The 10,000-nt window shown below is 35.9% G+C and overlaps 1 protein-coding gene across 1 annotated transcript in view; it reads right to left on the reverse strand.

Annotated features, from left to right (window-relative positions):
* Positions 1-8,708, reverse strand: part of LOC113802167 (G-protein coupled receptor GRL101) — a 105,157-nt gene extending 96,449 nt beyond the window's left edge. Inside the window, exons 1-6 of the mRNA XM_070127833.1 lie at positions 8,590-8,708; positions 3,775-3,921; positions 2,901-3,050; positions 1,731-1,862; positions 511-627; positions 138-254 (exon numbers count right to left, since the gene is read on the reverse strand). Of these exons, the coding sequence (XP_069983934.1) occupies positions 138-254; positions 511-627; positions 1,731-1,862; positions 2,901-3,012 (478 nt within the window). The 5' untranslated portion in view covers positions 3,013-3,050; positions 3,775-3,921; positions 8,590-8,708. The remainder of the gene's footprint in view (positions 1-137; positions 255-510; positions 628-1,730; positions 1,863-2,900; positions 3,051-3,774; positions 3,922-8,589) is intronic.
* Positions 8,709-10,000: the final 1,292 nt, after the last annotated feature.

The following is a 10,000-nucleotide window of genomic DNA, read 5'->3' on the forward strand; positions in this document are numbered from 1 at the left end:
CGGGTATCTGTGACGTCAGTGCAAACACTTTATAACCCAGCGAATATAAACAAATGTGTCTAGCGACATAATGTCGACTTCTGACAAGCAATAATTGTCCAAATAAATGAGCTTAATCTTAAAGGCAGGTGACTCACCGCAGCTGGTTTCGTCCGAACCATCTGCACAGTCGACGACCCAGTCACACCACAGCTGGGACGAGAGGCACTGACCATTTCTACAGCGTGACTGATCTTCGCTACAGTTGTTGTTCTCTGAAAGGTAAGGTTAGAGACGAGTGATTTAATACAAATCGGAAGATTTTGTCTATTTATGATATAAACAGTTGTTCGAGCTACCCAGCGTTTACTTTGAATAAGTAATAAACATGGGCCAAAAAGACGACAACCTTTGTTATGAAAATGAGAGCACAGGGACATTCTCACAGGCCAAAGATACGATTATAACACAGTTTGCAAGTAAAACAATGATAAATAGATATATAAATGTAAGAAAAATTGTTCTACTTACCACAACCAATTTCATCAGATTTATCAAGGCAGTGGAACCGCAGGTCACAGCGTGAGCTCTCGGGGACGCACTGACCACTGGAACAGCGCCACTCAGACACGTTGCAAACAGGGTAATCTGCCGGTTGCAAATTTCCGAGAATATATACATTTAGAATATATATATATATATACACATGTTTATGTGTGTGTTTTTGTATATATATATATGTACACACACATACACATACACACACACACACTCACACACGTGTGTGCGTGTGTGTGCACAAACATATGCACGTGTGAGTGTATAAACAAACTAACCAACGCAACCAAAAACATAACCTCCTTGGCGGAGGTAATAATGTTAATAAAATGATATTACTATTAATAATAATAATGATAATAATATTGATATGATGATGATGATAGTAATAATAATGATAATATTATTGATATGATGATGATAGTAATAATAATGATAGATATATACCCTGGATCATAATAACAGAGATATTACTAATAAGAACAGAGTAAAAGAAAAAAAATAGTATCCATACTTGTTTGTGTAGCAGTATCTGAAAGGCGAAGAAAGGGACTATGGAAGAGGCAAAAGACGTTAACGTTGCTCTTAAATTCTCAGCAAAAAGGCAGAGGAACAAGCAAGAAAGACTCCCAAAGGAGCTCGTAGCAAGAGCGTTCCTTTCCGGAAGACTTCGGGCCAAAATATATGCTTACTTGGCTGACGAGAATCATGATATAATAATACTTAGATATAATGAAAAGGTTTTAGACGATCTTTGAGACATCCGACACAGATGAAACGGTGACTGGTGATTTACCCAGAACCTTTAACACTTTTTTTTCGGCGAAAGTTGATACTGCAGAATGAGAAAGTTAAAAAAGGCAAAAAAAAAAAAAAGGTGACATTTTTGACTAATCAAATGGCAAGTGACGTAAGCAGGCCATAGACTTTGTCAACAGTGTTTAATACAAGGAGATCTAAGCAACTGATGCTGGTTAATCGTACAAGGCAAAGCTTAAGGCAGAGTTCAGGGGAATTAAATTATTTACTTGTGTAAATAATTGGCAGTCTGAATGTGTAACTGTGTAATTGGTAATTGATGTAAAAAGGAAAAACAAAAGTATTACTTACTGTCAACTCTTCCGCATGGACAGTCAGGATAAAAATAACGCAACAGCTGATTTCAGAAAGGATAACAGAGCAAAACTCCTTACCACAGTCAGTCTCATCTTCCCCGTGCAGACAGTCAGGGTGGTAATCACACATCAGATGACTCGGAATGCACCGCCCTTCGCTACAGAGAAACCAGCGACCGCCATCTTTAGGCCCCGGACATTGATTAGCTTCTGTCAGGGAGGGGGAGGAGGGAGGAGGGAAACGAAATCCGATTTCAGTCACAGATTAAAGGTAAAAAAAAAAAAAAAAAAAAAAATCAAAGTTAAAGAACTGAAAAGGCAGGGGATTGGGGAAGTGAGTCACATATAAGTACATTACGATAACATTTACTGAACGAGCTCAAGGTGTAGATGGTAGTGAGATACAGGGAAATTGTAGGTAGGAGAACTGCGTGGAATTCTGCCGCCAAGGTAACCAAAGAGCAAAGAATCACTTACACAATGAGTTTCCTTTAGCAATGTGTTTTAGTGGAATAACTAAGCTGACATATATATGTCGGGTGGGGGGGGGAGGGAAGTCTTTATACGAATTTTGATATTTGAAATAAATGTGATACATTAGATCCGTATCCATGTCATAGTATAGCTTTATAAAAATAATGCTAAATATAAATAGATATAAGGACAAAGATAGAGATAGGAATAGGGAGAAAAATATATAGATAAAGACAACTGGAGTATGAAAGATTCGCATATACACAAAGATAGACAAAGAAGAAATATTGATAAACAAAGACCAACAACAATGAAGACATGAGCATTTTTGCAGATAGAGAAAATATATATATACATATATATGTATATACACATGTATATATACATGTACATATATATATATATACATATATATATATATAATATATATATATACATATACATATATATATATATATATATATATATATATATATACATATATGTGTTTATGTATATATATATATATATATATATATATATATATATATATATATATATATATATGTGTATATATATATATACATATATGTATGTATATATATATATATATATATATACATATGTGTTTATGTATATATATACATATATATATATATATATATATATATATATATATATATATATATATATAGAGAGAGAGAGAGAGAGAGAGAGAGAGAGAGAGAGAGAGAGAGAGAGAGAGAGAGGCAGACAGACAGACAAATAAACCAACAGACAGACGGACATATTTACCGCAACCGTATTCATCCGAGTAAAAATCCCCGTTGTGGCAGTCGTTTTGTCCGTCGCAGAGGAATTCCGGGGAGATGCAGCGGTCACGTGATCGATCAAGATTGGCAGTCATGCAAGACAGAGTCGATCCCACTTCGCAGCGACTCACTCCTGCGGTAAGCATTTGCATTAACCGTTTGTTTTGCTTTGGTGTGGATATAGTATAGCACTTTGTAGTAACATTACCAGTTTAAGATTGTCTGTCGTTTTCGTGTGTGTGTGTGTGTGTGTGTTTGTGTGTGTGTATGTATGTGTGTGTGTGTGTGTGTGTGTGTGTAAATGTGCCCGTGTATGTGTGTAAATGTGCCCGTGTACGTGTGTGAATGTGCCCGTGTATGTTTGTGAATGTGCCCGTGTATATTTGTGAATGCTTGTGTATGTGTGTGGATGTGCTCTTCTATGTGTGTGAATGTGCCCGTGTATGTGTGTGAATGTGTTCGTGTATGTATGTGAATGTGCCCGTTTATGTGTGAATGTGCCCGTGTATGTGTGTGAATGTGCTTGTGTATGTATGTGAATGTGCCCGTGTCTGAGCGTGAATGTGCTTGTGTATGTGTGTGAATGTACCCGTTTATGTGTGTGAATGTGCCCGTGTATGTGTGTGAATGTGCCCGAGTATGTGTGTGAATGTGCTCGTGTATGTGTGAATGTGCCCGTGTATGTGTGTGAATGTACCCGTGTGTGTGTGTAAATGTGCCCGTGTATGTGTGTGAATGTGCCCGTGTATATGTCTAAATGTACCCGGGTATGAGTGTAAATGTACCCGTGTATGTGTGAATGTGCCCGTGTACGTGTGTGTGTGAATGCGCGTAAGCACGTGTCCTTACGTCCTCACCTCCCACAACGGCGTAGAGGTCGCTCGTGCAGTTGGCCTCGTCGGAGCAGTCCGGGTGGCAGTCGCAAAAGGAGTCGCACACGTTGGCCAGCGTTATACACCTGGAGCTGGGACACTTGTGCTGCGTCTCGGCGTCACACTCACCGCCTGCAGTTCCAGAGAAGAGGCTCGGGGCATGAGTGAGTGCAGTGGAATACAGTAATGGAACACGGTATTTTATATGTAAACAGTACGTGCAATATCAGAGAGCGAAGCAGTAACGACGAGGTTGCATACGGTTTGCAAATGGAATGATGTTTTAAAAACCTGTTTTGGATTCTTTTTCTTGATTTATACAATGTGTCCTTATATAATTATTCACTATCAAGTCGATTGTTAATGGGAATTGAAACTTCATGTAGTTGACACAAATGTTTGTATCTTTGAACACACAAAATCAGATTTATTAAGACGCAAAACAAAGCAAAAATAAATAAATAATTGAATACACACATCTACATAATTTCATCATGCACGCTATTTAAATAATTCCCTAAGCGTCATGATATATACATACATTTTTTTTCTTCATATACATTTGAAAAAAAACACAATTGTGTTTAACTACGCAGCATTGCTACAGGGCGAAGAAAAGGCTCAGCAATAAACATTTGATCATATTGTATTACACATTATCAGTCTCATCTTACCTGCAAGAACCGTATCCATACATATTCCTTGGTCTTTCTTACTTATGGTCATGTTATTTGTTTTTTTCTGAAAATCCTTATCTTCTTTCTTTATCGTTTAATTGATATTTATTCTTCAGATTGTTTATTTCCCTTTTCGTTAATTTTCTCTTTTTATGATTTTTCCATTACCAACAGTTCACATTTCTTCATTTCCTTATCTTCTCTTCCTCCTATTTACCTTTCATATACAGCGCTTCTTTTTTATTCCTATTCTCCATTTTTTAAAACTTTATTTTCTTTACTTTACCCCCCTCGGTTCTTTCTTTATTCTGTGGTAGTATGCGTTTCAAAAACTTTAATGAAAAGCACGTTTACATTGAAGTGATAGTAACCATAGTAACAATGGCAATAAAGATAACTGCATTGGAACGAAGATCCATTAAGTTTAACAAGGCGTTGGGTCGCAGCCAATCAAAGCTGTATTTAAGAACGATTTATGGATTACATTTTTTTCAAGTTTCTGTTTCCGGATTTAGGGCGTCTCTCTATTACAAGAATCTTAAAAAAACTACGATGCAGCTAAAACAATTCGTATTTTCTCACCGATGGACAATGGCCACATGAACGTTGATGTGTATTTCCAGGCTTGTGTTAGCTTGTGTGTTGTAAACAGCTGAGAAAAAAACAACATGGCAGGATGTACAACAATGTGCATTGCTACCATATATATATATATATATATATATATATATATATATATATATATATATATATATATATATATAATTTACTTATTTATTTATTTATGTGTATATATGTGTGTGTGTGTGTGTGTGTGTGTGTGTGTGTGTGTGTGTGTGTGTGTGTGTGTGTGTGTGTGTGTGCATATTTATATATACATACATACATATTGATAATAACGGTGTTATAAAGGGTATAAAATCCACGATTTCCGGGAACCGCAGTAACCTTCCGCCTCCAGCGCCGAGACAAAATGACAAAAAAATCTTTAAGACGAATCGGACGGATTTGTAGCGGATGACGTATGCGAGGGAAATCAAATGAGCCAATTAGATCCGTGCGTGAACGTGACGTGATAATAGATACTCAATAGAACCAATCAAATAGATCATCACGTGACAATAGAAGCTGGGCCTAGGTGAAGGCAGTTGAAATTCAAATCAGTTTAATCATGGCTAGACAGTGTGTAGGTTGTGAGAAGCATTATTTTGATTTCATCGCGAAATATCAGCAAAATACCGAAGCAAGCTGACTAAATCTACCAGATCACGGTGTACTTCCAATGGAAGTACATTGCCCGCACTATAAGACACCGTGCCATTGCAGAAAGGACAGAGACCAGTGGGTTTGTGGTTCATGGAAAAGTGTCCCAAAATCAGAACGAAGAAAACAGTGTGACTACTGCAAGCGATCGCAATTCCCGCCAACAACGACCTGGAATACCCCCGACGACCCCAGTGACCCGCAGCCTGGCCCGTCTGGAGTTAAGGCTGAAGGTAAGATGAGGTTAAAACTGTCCCTGGGTCTGGGCTCTCTCCTGCCGGAACATACGAGGTGAAGATTTTGCAGACCAGGCAGGGGTGGGTGGTATTACCCTCTGAAAAGGGGTACAAGGGGGCGAAGCCCTCTATATCTACTGAAAACGTGTCAGATACCTGGTTTGCCCGGGCTCTATCCTGCCGGAATATACGAGGTATAGATTTTGTAGACCAGGCGGGGCGTCATCATCCCCTTAAATGGGGGTTTAAGGGGGCGGAGCCTCGTATTTAACCCGGAAATGTGTTAGTATACTATACTTGCAAGTATGCTACCAATATTTATCGAAATTCCTAGATATGTAGGCCTATCATACCCTCCCTAGCTATCGGGACCGATATCGTAGTTGTGCTTCGTTTGCATATATATATACGCGCGCCCGCGCGCGTGTGGGTGCATATATATATTATATATCATATATATATACATATATATATTTATATATATACCATATGAACATATATATATATATTATATATATATATATATATATATATATATATATGTATGTATATCTACACAGACACGCACACACGGTGTGTGTGTGTGCATATGTATATATATATATATATATATATATATATATATATATATATATATATATATATATATATATATATATACATATATATATATTCATTTATATATTTATATATATATACATATATATGATATATATTATATATATATATATATTTACATATTTATTATATTTTACACACACACACACGTGTGCGTGTGTGTGTGCGTTAGCGCGCGTAAAGAGATAGCTAGAATGACAATACGAAATACCAATTTAGAATAAAAGTCATAATGGCTTAATTTCGAAACAATTTTGATATTCATCTGCAAGAAATGCACTATTTTCAACTATTCGTGGCGTTGTTTCTTGTGCAAATGATTCGTTGAGATCTAAGTATCATTTCCATCGACAATCTTGATTTGTTAGTTCCAGCAGCAGAAGAGGACATGAAGTATATCAGGGAAATTATGGGGTAAAAGAGGCTTAAATAAGAAGAATAGCGAGCAAAAATGCGAAAAACTAGCACAAAAATTTTAAAATCTGTTAATGAAACTACGGATATGCCCTCCGTCTTTAAAAGTAAACACCGACGCGCCGTAATTCGGGGGGAAAACTCTATGGGAATTCAATCCATCTTTCGCAATACTCTCCGGGGTTTCACACCTTCCAACCCCCCTCCCCCCAAAAAAAGGTCCTGACCCATATCCTAACCTAACCTAGAAATTTAAGGTGCCGTAACTAGGCGTGCCCGAGGGGAGAGTTGATGGGGGATCTGCCCTAACAGCCCCCGGGACGCATTCTCTTCACCTCGTTATGTACGACAAGATAGAGCTACATCCTTAGTGTAAACAATAAACCAAATACCTTTATTTATCAAAACACCGAAAACAAGACATTTCTCGCCGGCCTTCTGTTTCCGAGTGGCTGGGAATCCTACTGTCAAAACTCGCGGTCGGAAACGCGCATATACGTATGCGCAGGGTCTTCAGACCGATTCTCTTTAAAAAATACTTTGTAAATAAATCTTAAAACACGTAAATGAGGTATAACGACATTAATAAAGGCTGTTGAAAGCATAAATGTGGAACAGCAGACACTAATCATAGCAAAATATCATTTTGACAATCGGATAGGAACACATCGCAGTACTGAGTTCTGCTGTTAATCCTATGTTTACTCTAGACATGTAAACAAGATGATTGACTTTGTTAAAATTGGTCTATCACCTGTGTTCAATTATGCATAAGAGCTTTGGGAAGCATTTATAGACCGATTCGGTAACGCCTAGCAACCGCCCCTAGCAACGAGCACTTGGTGAAAACAAACCCTCGTTCGTTCGAAAAATCACTGCGCTTTGCTTACCGAGTCGCTGAAATTTTCCGAGAATCTAGTTTCTTTGCGTGGAAATGCCGAAGAGCTGTGTGTGTTGGGAAAGAAAGGTTTGTATCGTATTATCATTTCATATAAGTTTTATTACCCAACTCCGCCACTACTCCGCATATTGCTCAGTAATTTTAACACCCGTAGTGTTATGGGGTATGCGTTAATATTTATTTTTTCATGGGTTTAATTGAGGTATTTAACACGGCAGACAAAGGCACTCGTTTTTTTCGGGTTAGTCATTTAATAGACATATGAAACGTGTCCAAATGTAACAAATCAGAACATGCTTACTTAGAATCACTAAATCATATAATATCATAATTTAGAAAGGTATCCTTCATAATCAGGACAAAAAATAGTTTGAAATTGAAAATTGAAAATACTGACAAATGAAAACATTTACACTCCTTTTGATAATCACCAGCGCGCAAATAACACATTTCACTGAGTATCTCCAATTATTTATCTCAAATACGAACTTAAACTTTTCATTATTTCATTTTGAATAACAAAAGCGTAAAATAACCTTGAAATGGTAAACTTAGGCCTCGAAAAGTAAATCACAGATCACAGATTACACTGAGACATGCTACGTTACTCTTTTCATGTTGAGTTTGGTCGTGAAAGATTGAAAAATCACAAGTAAACATTTGTCAACATGATTGCACTGATAAAACTTACATTTTTTGGCGTTCTCCAGTTGCTGACAATACCATAATTCATTACATTGAAGGGTTTATAATAAAATGCACATTAACTGCTTCAAATACAAATGGCCGATCACAAATGGCTTTCATCCGCCTCTCAACAGATGGCAGCACCTACATTACCGGGAAATTTAAAAACTATTTATACCAAGTGTTACAATAATAATAATGAGGAAGAGGAGGATAATAATACAAATAATAACAATAACAATGATGATAATAATAGTGACAATGATAATGTAATATTATGATAATAGTAATGACAATAATTATGATAGTAATGATAATATTGATATTGATAATAACAATGATAATAATAATAGTAATGATGATAAAGATAACAATAATAATGATAATGATGACTTTCGTGGAAAACAAAATTTAAAGTGAATCAAAGGAAACTGGGAACAATAATAAACATGAAGGACAGAACACCGACTTATTGATTAAGCTTATGATAATGATAGTAATAATAATAATAGCAATAATATTGTGATAATGACAATAGTAATGATGATAGCAATATTAATGATGATGAAAATAATAATGGTAACAATCACAAAAATAGTAGTAAATGTAGTAGTAATGATATTGCTAGTAATAACAGTAAAATGATGATGAAGTTGAGTAATAGTAAAGTTAATGATGATAATAATGATCATAATGAAAATAATGATAATACTACAACTACTAATAATGATAATGATAATGATAACGATGATAACAGAATAATAACAATGATAGTACTAATATAAGTAGTAGTAAAAATGATATTGATGATAATGATATAAATAATAATAATAATGATTGCAGTTATAACAACAAGAACAACAATGATAATGATGATAATAATGATAATGACGCGGATGAAAGATGGTGAAGAGGATGATGATAATGTGATGATGGTGATAATGATGATGATAGCAATAATGACGCAAGTGATAGATGGTCAAGAGGATAGAGATGATTATGATTTTGATGTGAAGGTGATCAGAGGAGACCGAGAATAATGAGGAGAATAAAGTTTAGGATGAAGATGATGATAAGGATAAGGATAACGCAAATAACAACAATGCTTATAATGACGATACTGATGATAAAAAGTCAATGATAAAGATAAAGCCAACGGCAGTTTTAATGTTAATCCTGATTTTGATATTTACAATAAATATAAGAATGATATTGATGATAATATATAATACTAATTTTGATATACAGGTCGTCCTTGACTTACGACGGAGATCCGTTCCTACGATGGCGTCGTAACCCGAATTTTGATGTTATTCGGAACGCTCCTAAATGCAGTAAATGTTCGTACGTACATAAGCACCGAAGTCACTTAGATATGCTAATCCAGCATGTATATATTATTATAGTCATAATCT

The sequence above is a fragment of the Penaeus vannamei genome, chromosome 12 (genome assembly GCF_042767895.1).
Source record: "Penaeus vannamei isolate JL-2024 chromosome 12, ASM4276789v1, whole genome shotgun sequence".
Lineage (NCBI taxonomy): Eukaryota > Metazoa > Arthropoda > Malacostraca > Decapoda > Penaeidae > Penaeus > Penaeus vannamei.